Source organism: Tetranychus urticae, chromosome 1 (assembly GCF_039701765.1).
Source record: "Tetranychus urticae isolate SD_2017Ah chromosome 1, NJAU_TeUrti_SD_1.0, whole genome shotgun sequence".
In the NCBI taxonomy this organism is placed as follows: Eukaryota; Metazoa; Arthropoda; class Arachnida; order Trombidiformes; family Tetranychidae; genus Tetranychus; species Tetranychus urticae.
The window spans coordinates 4395012-4411705 of record NC_142958.1 but is presented as its reverse complement, the minus strand read 5'-3'; the positions used below and the strand labels follow the sequence as shown (position 1 = coordinate 4411705).

Genomic DNA, 16694 nt, shown 5'->3' with positions numbered 1-16694 from the left:
ATGTCATTTCGGTATGTAATGAGGTTTCTTCACAATGTTTTGTTCCACCTTCTTTTAAATGTCAGGTAGGTAGTTGTTTCAGTGTATCAATGATCACACTGTTAAACGTCTAATTCATTTTCAACTGTTTTCTAATAAGGTGTTAAATAGCAAAAGGAATGTATGCACGTGGCTTGAAAGAAAAGCAAACATTGTCTATGAGTTGCTAATGATGAAAAAAACACCAAAATCAATTCACCCATACAACGAGGCAAAGGTGGTGAACCCATATAACTTAGTTTTCATTAGCTGAATAGCCTTGTATCATTTACCAGGTAGTATGGACACTGTCCAGTGTATCCACTTTCAACACTTTTAACTATTGATACTCGAGTGTGGACAGACTACACTTCACTAACCCAATTTTAAATTTATCCAGACTATTGATCTTGGTCATTATTACACGCTTCGTTCAAGTGTGATCAATGCTTACAAAAAGAGTGATTTGGTAAGTTGTTGAGTGAACAAATGATATCATTCACTGAGCTCTCTAACCAAATTTTTACATTTACAGGACTCTTACGATTTGATTGAGACAACGCAACGAAACTATTATGACTATGGAGTTAAAATTTCAGGGGAAATATATGGATCAATATTCAATATTGGCAATTGCTATGATTCAAAATTGAAAGAAACTTTTGCCTTGAATTTTAAATGCAGAAGCTCCAAAGGTAATACTCTTGTTATCCATGTTAATGATAAAAATCTGAAGAAAGAGAAAAGAAACGTCGAAAATTATTTCCTAAGGTCAAAACACATTTTTATCAGTGTCATCTTCGTCTTCCTGGATAAAATTTGCGAGATAAAAGTAGTTTTTATCCGTTACACCCTTTAGGATCATGTGATTTTTTTTGGTTAAAAAATGCCTTACTCATATAATGATAGACTGAAAGAGTCAATAGTCAACACTGGCACCATTTCAGCTTCACGAATAGTAAACATTGATGTTTTTTCAATCAAAATGAAACAACTGCGTATGTTACGTTTAATGAATTGGCTCCATTGAAAAGTAAGTATTGATTTATTTTCAAAGATTTATTGTGATTAATTTGTTTCTCATTGAATAATTTGAGGAACTTGGGATACTTCTCACCTGAAGCTTCTTATTATCAGCTAAGAACTTTAAATTTACTGAATTCATTTTCCCTATTTATCAAAACGAATAATAAGAAGCATCAGGTGAGGCCGACGATTGAGATCCATTAAATATAAAAACACTCATTGTTTGTAACATGAGACTCAACACTAAACATACATGTATGTGCTTAATGGTCAACTGGCATCACTTGAAAGTATCCATGCTAACGTTATCATTTATTGTCTTGTCTTGTGTTAAAAATGAATCACTATGGACAATTTGAATGAGTGATCCTTCAATTTTGTGCTAAAATAGAAGTATCCGAAGAAAAACTAATTTTTTCTCTACAAATCAATATATCTAAATGAAAACTGATTAATACTCAGTTTAGACATGAAATTTCAGCAAGAAATCAAATTTCTTTGAATCAAACCTGAGAAAATCCAAAGAAAACCTTAATTTCTGACTGCTTGGGAAGACAGCAAAACATTACTTTTAGCTGTTTGCTAACACTGTCGATGTGCTGATCTCTTCATCAGAAACAGGATCAGTGAGACTCTAATCAACGATAATTGACCTTTAAAATATTTTCAATGAATCAAATAAAAATTCGATAAAACTGTGTGTCATTAACTTACTAGCTTAATTAACAGGTGCATTTAAACTCCACATCATTAATTATTATTATTCAATACTAAATACTAAATCAGTTCAGAATTGTTTTTTGTTACATTGAGAAATGAGGAGTAAATCATTTATTTATGAGATATAGACCAATTAGACATTATTCTTGGCTCTCCTGAAAGTTCTGTCGATAAAAAGCTATTCAATCAATGAAAATTTTTCATTGAGATTGTGTTAACTTTAACAACCCAACATTTTCTTCTATTAAAACTCAGATGCCCAGCAATGTCATTGGATTTTAACTCCAACGTATCCTTTAGATTGATCCATCATAGCTCATCTGCCGGAATAGATGAAGCCGTATTTGATACAATGAAAAACTATGCATCAATTATTATTGGTGAAGTACCATTTGAATGGATAAATGGTGGACACGAACAACATGGTCATTGTCATTCACCAATTTGCTCTACACCATTCCTCCAATCAATTCAATCTGGTCTCAATGATGCTTCATTTCCACCCGAATCAATGGACGATTATTTATTGATTCCAGAAAACATGAGTTTTACCTCAGTAATGGGCAATGAAAACTGCGCTTTTTTAAACCTTTACACGGATAAATCGGTTAAATCAAAGTATCCAGGAATATTGACCAGTTTTCAAGTAATTGAACTCAATGTTTATATTCTAGTTGGCCTCTTGTTCGTCATTGGAGCACTTATTTATTCAGTTCGTGAGAAAAGTTTGCCTTGGCCTTTCAAGGGTACAACAAGTCAGCTAATCAATGGACGATTTGGATTCATAATCTTGGCCACTTGTTATTTGGCCATCTTTTGCGTCTCTAAGTTATTATCCTCTTCCTTTGCGACCAATTATTCAATAGCATCTCGAGCTCCACCCATAAACGACTTGGATGATCTTAAAAAGTCAACTCAACGCGTGGTTGCGGTCGATAATTTGTACTGCGCTCTTAAGAGCAAGGAAGACTCATTTTTAGCTCAGCGTTTTCATCTGATTGGAGCTGATAAACCTGTTAATTACCTCTATGATCATTTATCTGACGAGAGAATCGTTGCTTTTGATTCATCACGTACTCTCAAAACTTCGACCAAAGTATTTTGCAATTTAATGACTAACGTCAAGAAAAGTACAAACTTTTATGTTAATGATGTGAATCGCCATTATTTTGATACTTTACATTTTATGGCTTATTATAAGCATATTGAGAAGCATAAAAAACGATTCCTTCAACGAGCAGCCTATTCGTGTCTTGAGATGGGCTATTGTTTTAATGCGTTTGACAGAGCATTCAGTAAAGTGGCTGCGAAAAGAATTACATTTTATAAAACAAATGCTCAATGCGAAAGTTATAAGCAAATTAAAAGTTATCCAGTCTTGTATCATCCCATTGCATTCATTACAATTCAAGATTTGATTCATCTGCTTGCGTTTCTTTTGATCCTTTCGTGTTTAGTTTATATCATTGAATTGCTTCGGGAATCTAAACGCAATAGACCATTGAAGTTGAATAAACCGTTTTCACATTATCCAGCGTACAATAGATGGTACTTTGTCACCGACGTAAAGACAGTTTTGTCGGGAAAGCGATTGACAAATGTTTATCCAATGTATGACTCAAAGATTCGTTGAATTAGATTAAATACACGACAATGTACGACTAAATTTCCAAACACACTAAAACTTATTGTGATTCCCAGACTGCTTGATTTGTATAAATGATTAACTGATGTATCAATTAGATTAAATAAATTACTCAAATCATTGTTCTCCTTCATTTAATACAATCATTCTCGTTTGTTTAGAACCAACTTTCATATGAACAAAACCAGAATTCAAAAGAGTAAAACGGCTGACTGTAAAGTCAAAGAGTTTTCATAACAACAAAACCGCGTTCAAATGACCAAAACTCATTTTCATAAGACAAAAACTCTCGAGTTAAAGAAGCATCTTTATTCATGGTGTAGACTGTTTCTCTAATTGTTAATTGCTTCTTTTCTGAGGAATCTTGGAATATAAGCTAACATTTTGATAAATTTTGACTTGTTAATTGTGATTTACCATCTTCAATGGAAGTTCATTGGAAAAATTAGTGATAATCCTCTTTGCATACTCTGAATAAATTAACTCTTTAACTCGAGAGTTTTTGTCTTATGAAAGTAGGTTTTGGTCATTTGAACGCTGGTTTTGTTGTTTTGAAAGCTCTGTGTCTTTACAGTCAGCCGGTTTTACTCTTTTGAATGTTGGTTGTGTTCATATGAAAGTTGGTTCTAAACAAACGAGAATGATTGTAATGTTCAGCTCAAACTCAATATTGACCTTTTCTATGGACTTCCACATAAACTCTCTCGAATAGTGGGAATTCAACAGTTGATTAATTTAGACGCGAGATGAAAATGATTAACACTTTTTGATCAGATGATTAACAGTGCTATGTTGACTAGTACTCAGTAAGACTATCGACAAAGGCAAAAACTTAAATTCAAAATATCACCTTTTTCCAAGAATAGAACAGCTCAGTTGAATTCGATGACACTAGATGTCCCTCAGATCTTCATCTCAACAAACGAACATTTTTCATGGATTCGAAGTGACTTGAGTTCTAAGTGTAAAGCTTGAAAAGTTGACCAACTATACTCCTCTGGTCTGATTATCTTTTGTATCAACATTATATGTCGAGTAAAAATGAAGTTTCAAGTTAACCTGACTGCACTTGTTTAAGTTTACTTGCGTGAAAACAATTGAAACTGAAATTGATTGCGATTATTTCATTTGCTAAAAATAATTTAAGAAATAGATTTACTTCGAATTGAATTATTATGCAAAACTTTCTGATCTGTCAAATGCTTTATTTAAATTGAGCATATTCATCCAAGTCAAAGCTAAACAATTTAAAAATACAAGGGTCCTTGTCAGCAGAAGATCCAGATGAAGAAAAAACAAAAAAGTCAAATTACAAGGCAAGTCGAAAGCTTTTGTCGAATGGCAATTTTATATTGTTAACAAATAAAATTGACACAATTGAATTGCAGTTTTATCGCGCTGTTGACATTAACCTTTAATCATTGAATCATCGAAAGTCTATCCATCCCAATAAAATGAGATAATTTAATAATCAACAAACATCATGTAACATTTAACTTGTTCAAATGTAAACAAAACCCTGAAAGAGGGTCAAGAAACAGAGTAAAAGGTAAACCAACAATGAATGTAAACCTAAATTTAATGCACTTACAAAATAAAAGCTGATCACGTTCAACTTTGGATACTATAGTTTACTTGAAAGGCGACATTCGGAACAATTGGATTCTAAAGATTAGCAAAAAGATATAAATGTAACCAGCAAAAGCAACTTTCAAATTAACCCAATAAATTGATGATGGTTTCAATTAAATCCATTTTTCCATTCAATTATTCAATACAAGAAAATGTGACAACTTCAACAGTTGAATATAAATCAAAGACATGTTAATATTAACTGATAACCAAATGGACAGGTAAAAACAGAGTGAATGTCAAACAAGATTGATTATCATCTATGCGATGAGTTGGATAAAAGTTGAGTACAAAAGTTGTGTAAAAGAAGATGAATAAGATAAAAAGAAGGAAAAAAAAGTTCATGTAAGATTCAGCAACATGAGAATCCTATGTGATTCTCATGATGGGTCAAGGTGATTTATGTAATGCAAAAGGTAATACAAAAACATGGCAATATCCATATAATGATAATGATGATGTGTAAGCAAATGGTTTAAATTTCCGTTTAGCATTTTCTTGTGAAACAAAAGTTTTGAAAAGCAAACTTTTCATTTTTAGAAGAAGAAGAAAGTTGTTTCAAAAGTTGGAATGATGAACGCGAAAGAATCAATAACAATTTATTAAGCCAAAATGCAATCCTCGAATGGCACTGAAATTACCGTGAAAATGGAAAAAGAAATTCATGGAGAGAAGAAGAGAAAAAAAAGTTTTACCAATGTTGACCATTATGTTGATAAATTATCACACAGTTGTATCTGGACAAAATGACACCAAAAACAATGAACAATTTATCAAATTTGTCCATCAATTCATTCATGTATTCATATGTACACAAATGGTGAAAACAAGAAAAGGCCAACAAAATGGAAAATTGAATTTTCCAAACTTTTGAATATTATGAAAAGCCAAATATAGATAAAGGTTGATTCTGTAAACAATGATTATCAAATATTGAAACAATATGCTTTACTGGGAGGCAACTCGAGTGCAATTTTGTTGCTACCAGTGTTCACCATTCAACCTGTCAAATGCTCACTGTCATCACTTTGCCGCAAGGTGAGTCCAAATCCCACTCCTGTCATCATTGCCACCGTGAACAACAATTATCAATGAGTTGAGTAAACAAACTTGACGCTGATTATCCAAGAGATTTCAATATTTACTGAATCAATTTTGTATTTCAATTTTGAGGGAAAAAACAAAAGCTGAAAACGGCAACAATAATATTACAAAAGGTGAAAAGAAATGTTTAAATCAAAGTTAATGTTTCCTTTTCCCTTGCTAATTGTGCTAATAAACTGCAACTGTTAAACATGTTCAATTAGCATTAATTTGATTTATTATTCGATTAGTTGATAACATTTTCCTTGCCAGTTACTGTTTATTAATAACAGTAATGCCATTATTATTATTAACTGATAAATATTTCATTATATTTGCATTAACAGATTCAATATCCTTTAACCTACACCATAAAGTTGAACAATTGTAATAAAAAGTCATTTCCATTAATTTATTCAAATGGCAATACCTTATCCCATCTTCAAGTTAATCTTAATATTCAAATGTATTTATTCGTGTTCATCAAACTCAATGAACACGATTAACCCATCTAATTAGATAATTTGCTCATTTAATTTGTTTCATTCATTGCTTTTTTTCCAAGTCACAGTTTTCCATGTTATTGAAAAGTTGCTCGATTTTTTTGTTGCTCTTTTACGCCATTCTCTTGGTTGACGAGTAAAAATTGAAATTAAATTTTTCTTCATTTTTCTTTTTTCTTTTTATTCTTTTTTAATTAAAAGTTAATTGGTAACAATTTTGTATAATTAGATTGATCAATGTTAATATAACCATGAGTAGAGGCCAGTGAAACAATTGTCCTAATGAACTACCTGTAATTGGAGAGACAAAGAAGTAAAGAGAAAACAAAAAAACGGAATTAAATGTTGAATAAATTAATGTTTAAAGTTTTGTCACTTTTTGCTTTGTGTTTTCATGTTTATTTTTTCTGTCGTTTCTCAATTCATTGAGTAAACAATTTATTGTCCATGAAAATTAATTTGATAACTGAACAATGTTTAATGTTATAATTAGCTAAATTTGCGCTCAATTCAGTCTCAATTGTTAACATTAGTTAACTATTAAACCACTGAAAAGTAAATATTGAATGAAAGCATCTTTTCCTCTTCTTCCTATTTCACCATCTTTCCGTTTCTTGTCAGGGTAAAGTTGTGAGTTGAATTTGAGCAAACTAAAAGTTGAATAGAGTCTATTGTTTACCGTTAATTTTTATTGATTGTTGCATTTAACTTTGAATAATTTATCATTTCTCTTTTTCATTTGCTTTCAAAATGTTCAACTTGCTTCTGTTGGTTTCCAAATTTTCAATCATAACAATTTAATGGTAAAAGATGAACACTTTTTGTTTGACAAAAGAAGTGAAATCAAATAAAAAAAAGTCAAACTTTAATCGAAAAATGAACTTACTTTTGATGAACATCAATTGCTCTCTCATTGCAGTGGTAAATGTTATATCAACTGAAACTTCACAGACAAAGTTTCCGCTAGTTTCATTGTTTACCTTGAGAAGGATAATTCGAGTATAATTTGATCGTTCCTTCTGCAAAATCATGAGTAAAATGAATTAAAAATGTAAAGATTAGTAGAGTCTTTGCAGTCAAAGGTAATTCTAGTTTTGCATTTCAAAAATTATTCCAATTCCAAACGATTTGCTTCATTCGTTTACTTTGATGCTTGCTCTAGTCTTGTCTTGGAGTTATTGGATAAACTTGTCTCTTCCCTTGTAATAAGCAAATGTTGACGTCCTTTTCTGTGCTGGCTGATGATATTTAACAATTGATTAACTCATTTATTGATAATTTTCCTTCTCACTCCTGAGTGACACTTTTATGAGAAAATAATTGAACACTTTTGTTTGTCCATGATAAATACCTTCTAAATATGTTTCACTCTTCACTCTTTATTTTTTAGTCTTATTGTTGGTTCTTTTGCCAGTTTACTTTATATACATATTGCAGGGGAAGAATAAAGTTTTGTGTGTTTGTACATGTCCAAGGAAAAAAAGTGGCCCAACAAAAGATTGAAAGTCATTGACAGTTAACAGATATGTTGAGATGAAATTTTTGTTTTCTTCATTTTTCCCAAGCTTCTTCCAACATTGATCAACCTTGTTGACTGGTTTAATCAGTTAATCAGTAAATTGGAAATGCCAATTGTGAATCGATTGAAAAAAAGTTACTGTAATGATAAATATGATAGATGATAATATTGAAGATGAGTGTAAAAGATAATTGAAATTGCAACCTTTCATTATAACCCAAACACATTGAACAGCTCAATTTTCAGTGATTGATTGAACCTTGAAGTAAATGATAATGAAAATAATGAGAAAACGTCAAAATAATCAATTAAAATATTGATGATCGCAAGAGCCAACAAGTAAAGTGTATAAGCAAATTATTTTGCACAATTGACTCAAAGTTTCAAATTATCATTCCCTTTCTCACTGGGAGTGAATTCTTGAATTTCAATAATCATTCAATTGTCCAAACAATTTTGCCGATTCTAATTGATAAAGCCTTAAACTAGAAAATGACTTGAATGTTGACTGATTGAGTTGATGATTAGCAAGGATTGAGAAAAGTTTGAAACTTTTTTCTCCAAAAGAAAGCGAAAGAGAATGAAAAAAGTTTTGAAAATATTGAGCTTGACAATGAAAGGAAAAAAATGATGAATTCAAAGTTAATCAACTTGTATCATTATTGCTTTTCATGAGTTACTCTTTTTGTCATCTTATCGAACTCATCTTGCAATGAAAATGTTTCACTTTTTTTTCACTTTTTGTATTCATCTCAGTTTCTTATCTGATTCAACTCGATTCGTCAACTTTCACTCTCAACCTTTCATCAATTTCAAGGTAAACTTTGCTCTTCTTTTCAACCTATCATCTTCATAGGACAATATAATGAATGATGAACCTCAAATTGACTTCTTAAGCTCAAACAAAAGGGTTCATTTCAATTTTTCACCTTTCCTGTCCTTCTCATTAAAAGTTGATTCCAGATGAACTTTGATGTGAATTGAAAGAGAACAAAAAATTTCTCTCTTTAGTTCACTTCAACAAAGTCAGGGTTGTACTCATTAGAGTTAAAGATTTTTAATGAGATGAATAATAATGATAATATTGAAAGTTTTTTTCTTGTTGAAAAAATCAATGAAACAAAACTATTCTCTTGTCTCGTTTTCTTCTGTTTTCATCACAATTAGATTAATTTAGGTTCAATTTTATTTTTATACACAAAAAGACAACAGTCAAACACAATCAAGAAAGCATGAAAGCAGAATAAAAAAAGTCCATGTGAAAAGTTAATATGGAAACAACAAATTGAATTACATTTAATTAGAATTAGTTTTGTCTCAATTATCGAATTTTTTTTCTTTTTCTTTCAAATGAATAAGGAAACTGAGAAAAAAGGTGAAAAATTATTTTTCACTTTTCACTCCCAGCACTTAAGGGAGGTTAACAGTTGCAATAAGGCAAAATGTTGAATCGAGTTTTGATAACTTTTCAGATTTAACAGTTTACCAATTTGTTGATTGGATCGTGAAGTGATAGAAGACAAATCTGTTTGAATGGACAATATTGGAATGTCAATTAATATTTGATGAAGCAAAGTGGTCTTGACAGAAGAGACAAACTTTTTTAGTCTATTCATTATATCTGGTTAATCGTATCAAATATTTATTCTGGAATAGAGGATAGAGTAAAAAAGAGGTGGAAAAAAGTGGTGAAATAAAAGTTAACAAGATGATCGATGTGGTTAGCTTTCACCAAAAGCCTCTTGAGCATCATCATCATCATCTTATTCAAAGTGTATTTAATCTTATCCGATGCACAAGTGTAATCATACCGCTTGACTGAGCATGAAAATCTCAATCTCAAAGTGATCTTTTTGCACCCAATCAAGAGTGATTTTGATTATTTCATTTTTTTGTATCTTTCTGAACCCATGACAAGTCGATTGTCTGGAATTTCGACATTTCATTTCAAACAAAATATAAATAGAAAAATATTCCGAAATTTACCATTAAGTCCCTGCAATAAAATCCTACAAAATCTTGCAAAATACTTTACGCGAAGTTGCTTACTACAGGTCTAACTGCCTAGTCAAAGTTGACCTAAGCAGTTACAGTTCTAGGTTGCTTTCAACTTAGCCATTAGACTAACAGTTGGGCGTAAAAACAAAAATTACAAAAAATTGAAAAGTTCGTACTTTGCTAATTTAACTGTGAAAATCAATCTCAAAATGACTTTTTTTATTTAGCTAGAATTAATCATGAACCAGGAAAAGATTCTGTTAAAAATTGAAAATGCGAAGATGACGAACTATATCAATAATTCGTAGAATCGTGCAAAATATCTTAAGAAAATTTGCTTACATCAAGTTCAACTGCATAGTTAAAGTTGACCTAAGCAACTCTCATTCTAGGTTGCTTTAGACTCTAGTACTCAGAGAGCAAAAATAAAACGAAAAAACAATAGAAAGGCTCGACTTGTCGATGAATTGCTCGAAATCGACTTCAAAAGGATTGCTTCGTTTTTAAGTCCATATCAATGATAGATTAATAAAATCTGTAAAATTGAAAACACAAAGATTAAAAATCGTATCAATGATTCGTAACAAAAGTTACCAGATTGAAATGATTAAATATTGAAAACTAGTGATTCTGAAAGATTGAACTTTGTTCAGACTTATTGCACATTCATATGTAGTCAAGATTGAAGAGGAATAAACAAAGTATATAAAATCAATCATTTGACTCATGTTCAAGCTTTGATCAAGGTTCTGGTAATTATTGGCTCAATTTTATTTCCAACAATCTTCTCTGTCTTTTACAGACACAATCTATTATCAGCTCGATAGATGATCTTGCAAAGGTAAACCAGTGTGTAATGTATTTGTTATGTAAATTCAAGATGAATGATTGAAGAAATTTTGGTTTGAGCAAAGAAAATCATTTTATTATTATCATTTGATATTATTATTACCATTTGCACTGGGAGTAAAGAATGAAATGAATGATAAGAAGAGAAAGAAAGAAGGGAAAAAACGTTGAATTGGTTCGAGTAAAGTGAATTTTGTGTCAAATAGAATGCGAAAAAGAAAGAAAAAGAACTTCAAGACAAAAGTATTTCTCTTTTCATATCAATAAAGTCATGGAATGAATGACAATAATAATAGCAACATGAGTTTTTGGTTAAGAGTTATCAACGATTCAACAATGTTTTACATTCAATAATAAACCTTTATCATCTTATCATGTTGAAGAGTAAATTGAATGAGAAGTTAGAGCATTTTCACATTCGATAAACTAATCAGAGTGAAAATTTTTCAATATAATATCGACATTCGACAATATTATCAATAAAAAAATCCCTGAAAAAAATGTTTTCTTTCAACTGATTTTCACTATTGTTGGACACGAAATTTTTGCCCAATAAATTGTTGAAATTTTTCCAATCAAGAAAAGTAACGACAAAATTTCGTCCTAATTGAACACAATAACAAATGGAATGGAAAAATAACTCAAATTTTTCTCTCACAAAAGAAAAGTTTTGAAAATTTCCATAGAAACGGTAAAGAAACTCGAAACTCTTAAGTTGCAAAAAGTTTATCAAAAGTTCATAATTCATAGGGAATTTTTGATAAAATTAAATTTCAACATTGATCCCGGGTTCACCTTGCAAAAACAAAAGAACCAAGAAAGAGAGAAAAAAGATTTTCCAATTTGTAATCATTATTCATGATCGTCATAATTGTTGAAAGAAACATGGTGTTTGCATAAATTGAATTTCACATTCAATTAGGTTGATAGGTCAGGCCATGTGGAAACGAAAATTGACGAGAAAAGAAAAGTATAAATGTACAAAGTTTCGTCTTCGTAAATTAGCAGTGATGATGAGCGACGTCTCATCAAGAAATGATCATGTTGGCTTGAAACAGCGATAATAGGATGATGATGACAAAAAAAAGAAGAGGCAAAAATGGCAAAAAATATTTGAAGAGGAAAAAAATGATAAAGCAGAGAATCTGTTTCTCTCATCTCTATTTCATCATGACTTCATTATTATTACCGCTACTTGTAATGTGAAAAAAAAGTTGAGCTACAAATCTAATTATCAGTTGTAACTGATTACAGTCTATCAGGCAACATTGAAACTTGTTATCATTTGGTTTTTGTTGTTATTTCAAGTTAGACTTGGAGTAACTATTTATATGTGAATACATATATTTTTTGATATACTCCCAGCAACTGTTATTGGGAGTGAAACAAGCAAAGTGATAGTTAGAGTTTATTCATAAGCAGATATGGATACACTTCTAGTTACAGATCTTTGTAATCAACTGAATTACATGTGGTAAAGGAAAAGATTGCTGATTACTTCAAGTGATTCTTGAATTATTAACTTGGATAAACTTGTGAAAGGTAAAACTGTGACAATTTGGCTTTTATCTCGTCTCAGCTTATTTAATTGTCTTCAAACTTTTTCCTTCTCTTCTTATTGTATTATCATACCAATTGGTGGGCCTATTGGCATGAAAATGTTTCAAGCTAAAAGCTAAATGTTTGCTTTGTTATCCTCAACTTTGGATGATGATAATTTCAGATTTATTACAAGTTTCATTTCATTGAAGACAAAACTATACAAAAATTTCTCTTGCTAATGTTTACTCTATTTACAGTGTTTGCTAATGTTGCTCTTGTTAAATGCTCTATTAGGTGATCTTTACTTTTCAATAAAATCCCTCAAGTAATTTTTCATGGACACAAAAAGAGGCACCAAAAAGTGACCATTTTCACCTTTAGTTTGCTTTCCTGTTCAACATTTATTTCTATTATTTGACTGCAGAATCTCTCTTCATGACAGACTTTACTTCAACCAGAACCACCACTTTGAATAGCTTAAGATATTTATGAATATCACAAGTACTTGCTATTGACTTTAATGAGATCAAACTTGTGTTTCTTCAGAGCAAAAAGTCTGCAAATCTTTTAAATATTGTCACTTCTTTCCAGTTTTGAATGTTGGAAACAGAAAGTAAAACTCTATTAATTAAAAAATTGAAAGTCAAATAGCAACAAATGAATCTTTACTCTAAACCTTTGCAACAAAATGTTCAATTTTGACTTTATTTTTGTACTTTGAGTTGAAACTTTGGATGAAATTTTGCTTTTCCTTCAATTGTTTAGCAATAAAAGATGAATTTAGTGTTTTAATTGTTCAATGTTGACGTTGTATTAACAGGTTTGTCCTGAAATTGAAAAATTTGTCACAAAATATCATGAAAGAAGGAAATGTTTTGTGATGAAATGTAACATGTAGCAAAACAATAGTTTAATGTTAATAATGAAGCTAACTTTTGATTCTTCAATTAACGTTTACAATTTGACAAAAGGCAACTAATTTGAAGGATCAAAATGAAAAACGATGACTGAATAGACTGTAAATTGCGGAAATAATAGTTGCTTCAAAGTTTTCACTATTGATCATTATTAACTGGTCTAATATTGGTTTGAAAGTCGCTTTTTTATATTCAAATAGAAGTTACTTTATTATTATGATTATTAGCATTCTTTTTACGGTTATTATTTTATTTACCTTCCTTTGCTCATCTCAAATTTCCTTTGGTCACCCAAGTGACTGGTGATAACAATGAGAATAACTTTTATGCATTAACCTTTATTCGAAGAAAATGGACATTTATAAAGAGAGAGCCCTTGGGCTATTAATTTCGATGTTTGTTTTAAACACACAATAAAACAGAGAGTGAAGAGTGTTCACTATGATATAATATTTACATTGACCAAATAATGAGCCAAATCTATACAATATATAAAGTCAAAGTATCAAATTTTTGCGTCAAGATTGTGGCTAAACGGAGCGGGTTCCAAGAAAAAAAATTACACAGTCTGAAAGCCCTGATTTAACTACAACGACGAAAAATAGAAAACCTAACCTCAGAATCTCATGACCTCTGAGAAATTCATGAAAATAGAGAATGGGGGAAAAAATGTAGAATCCGTATCCAATAACATTGAGAGAGGGGGAAAAACTTTTTTGTTATTCGGGTTGATGTTTCATTGTTGGACCAGGATTTTATGTAAAAATTTGTCATTTGAGTAAAGAGTAAAGAAAGGCTTTTTTCACCATAATGTCTACCACTCAATCCAACACATCCACCAAATCAACTAAAACAACATCAACAAAAAGACTTTTCTCAACAAATTTGTCCACCACCATCTTCACCACTTTTACACCATCTAGCATGTCCACTATTAATCGTCATCATATCTCAAAAAGTGGTCAAAAATTTGGTGGATTTGGGTGGTGGATAATCTTATAAGAAAAAGTGTTTGTAAATGTAATGCAAAAAAGCCACTCTAAAGTGGTTAATGAAAGTGGTGGACAAAAAGTGGTGTTTGATTTAGTTGATTTGGCGAATGTGTTAGATTGGGTGGTGGACATTACCGTGAAAAGACAGTTAGCATGGGTGGTTAAAAGAAACTTGCGATCAGCCATGATCGCATTAGTTTCTTGTGTATAATAAAATGAGTGACTAAGTGAGAGGTAAAAGTGTTCATTTGTCGAGTCAAATTGAAAATAGCCGATGAAATCAGATTGAAACATCATTGAATCCAATTAGAGCAAATGCTTTGATAATAATGACGATGAAAATGTATAATAACGAGATTTAAGTCGGTTTAAAGAGAGGGAGAGATTGTTTAGTTTGGACGCAATGCAAATGGTCAACACAGAAAGACGAGCAACTTTTGCAAAATGATCAGCAAGACTAGAGAAACTGTATCAAAGCGAATAGCTTTTCTTTTGCAAACTTTTGACTTATTCATTATTGAAGATGTTTTGGTTTGTTTTGAAGATTTAGGATAGCAAATGGTTCAGTTGGAAACTTTCTTATATTTGTAATCGTTTATTAATTGTCATTGATTAATAGTTTGCAATTGGATAATGGTTAAAGTTTGCACTCTTTGAAGGGTTATTAGATGAGGTTGAAACTTACGTCAATGTTTATTCCAGGTACTTTAAAGTATGAAACTTGTCGCCATTCTCTTGGTTCATAACGGTAAAACTCAGTCTCTTCTTTGTACCATTTTATTGTGTACAAAACTTCATCCTCTTGCAGGTCATATTTACACAAAAGTTCAACATCAGAACCATGGTTGACAACTTCGGGCACTTTGAATTCTGTTATTAAAACAGTCTCGAAAACTTGAATGTGCATCAAACACCACAATTGTGAACAAAATGAGAAAAAGAGATGGAAGAAAAGAATAAAAAAACTTTATTGAAATACTTTTGTCAACAGCTCGAGAAAAACGATTTAAAAGTTTTGGAAAACTTGCAAAAGTAACTTTGCAGCAAACTTGTGCATCAAATTGCTTTCTTCAACTTTTAAGGCTACTCTTGCAAGAATAATACTGAATTTTGAGAAATGAATTTACCTTGAATGAGCATTAAAACTGTAAAGATTAGAGTGTATGAATTTATAGGAGTGATAAAAGCCATGGTTAAGATTGAAGATGAACAATATCCATTTTCCAATTGGAATTGGTATCAGCTCATTGACTGAACATCACTTTCCACGAGAAACATATTTGTTGAGTAAATAAGTTTAGATGATTTGAAGTGTAAAACTTGAATCTGAATTTGGTCTCATCAAACTATTCACGATTTTATTGTTGATGTCTTTCAAGTGTTCAACAGTTGATTGGATAATCCATTGCACTTTGGCGAACAGTTTGGTCGAAACTAATTAGCACCTTCAAATGAATGAATAGTTTTTTATTTGTTTTTTTCTTGTCAAACCTTTACAAACATTGCAGTGAAAACTTTTTCCTGACCCAACAAGAAGCTAAACAATTTACTCAGAGGGAGCCTGAATCGAAAGCATGCCCTGTTCATGGTTATTTCAAGTTTCTATAAATGAACATTCATAGGAGAATCAAATGAATTCAACTTTGCAATTCAATTGTAAATGATACATTTATCATCACTTTTAATATCATTCACTCATTATTCAATATGGAATAAACTTTTCACATCAAATTTCTACTTTGGCATTGAAATTTTCAGCGAAAAAAATTGAGAATAAACTTGAATAGCATTTGAAACAATGTTATTCTTTGAATTTATTTCGTTTTCTTGCAAAATAAAGCGCAATACAATTTGAATATGAAAAGCATCATGAAAAACTTGAGAGATTGAATTGTATCAAAGTTAACTTTAACCAAATCGATTTTCAAGATTTTAAGTTGTAATCTATCATGTTACAGAACAGAAACAGAGATAAATGACAGACTTTGAATACGAGCGAGAAGAAACAAGATAGAAAGAGCTCGTGATTTAGAGATTTTCTTGAAAATGCTCAGGACATTCGAATAAGATACATCGAATCCATCATGAAAAATTATGACTGTTTTATGGAAAAATTGCTGGCTTTTGTAAAGGTTTACTTTCAAAGTAAGTTGAGCAAAGATGAAAAGCTAGAGAACAAAATTTCGGTAACAATTTTTCAAGAATCAAATATTTTAGATGACTTCTCAATCCTGAAAGTAAATAATAAAG

At 30.8% G+C, this 16694-nt stretch overlaps 2 protein-coding genes across 2 annotated transcripts; one reads left to right on the top strand and one right to left on the bottom strand.

Moving 5' to 3' along the window:
- Positions 1–221: 221 nt before the first annotated feature.
- LOC149094419 (uncharacterized) lies at positions 222–3488 on the top strand. The gene is made up of 3 exons (XM_089266439.1): positions 222–487; positions 554–1051; positions 2020–3488. Exon 3 carries the CDS (start codon positions 2030–2032, stop codon positions 3395–3397), a length of 1368 nt encoding a protein of 455 aa, XP_089122565.1. The 5' UTR covers positions 222–487; positions 554–1051; positions 2020–2029; the 3' UTR covers positions 3398–3488.
- A 3292-nt stretch (positions 3489–6780) lies between these two features.
- LOC107360472 (uncharacterized) lies at positions 6781–15960 on the bottom strand. Its single transcript, XM_015927141.3, has 4 exons — positions 15572–15960; positions 15130–15338; positions 7514–7646; positions 6781–6918 (listed from the first exon to the last, which is right to left on the bottom strand). The coding sequence occupies exons 1-4, from the start codon at positions 15633–15635 to the stop codon at positions 6818–6820; spliced, it is 507 nt and encodes a 168-aa protein (XP_015782627.1). The 5' UTR covers positions 15636–15960; the 3' UTR covers positions 6781–6817.
- Between the last annotated feature and the right edge of the window lie 734 nt (positions 15961–16694).

Bases quoted from the DNA above. Each gene is read 5' to 3' on its own strand.
- LOC149094419 (XM_089266439.1), top strand. From the start codon at position 2,030: ATGTCATTGGATTTTAACTCCAACGTATCCTTTAGATTGATCCATCAT.
- LOC107360472 (XM_015927141.3), bottom strand. From the start codon at position 15,635: ATGGCTTTTATCACTCCTATAAATTCATACACTCTAATCTTTACAGTT. The intron at 7,647-15,129 runs GTAAGTTTCAAC...ATGATTTTGCAG, and splicing joins TACCTGGAATAAACATTGAC to AAGGAACGATCAAATTATAC. The intron at 6,919-7,513 runs GTAAGTTCATTT...CTCCAATTACAG, and splicing joins GCAATTGATGTTCATCAAAA to GTAGTTCATTAGGACAATTG.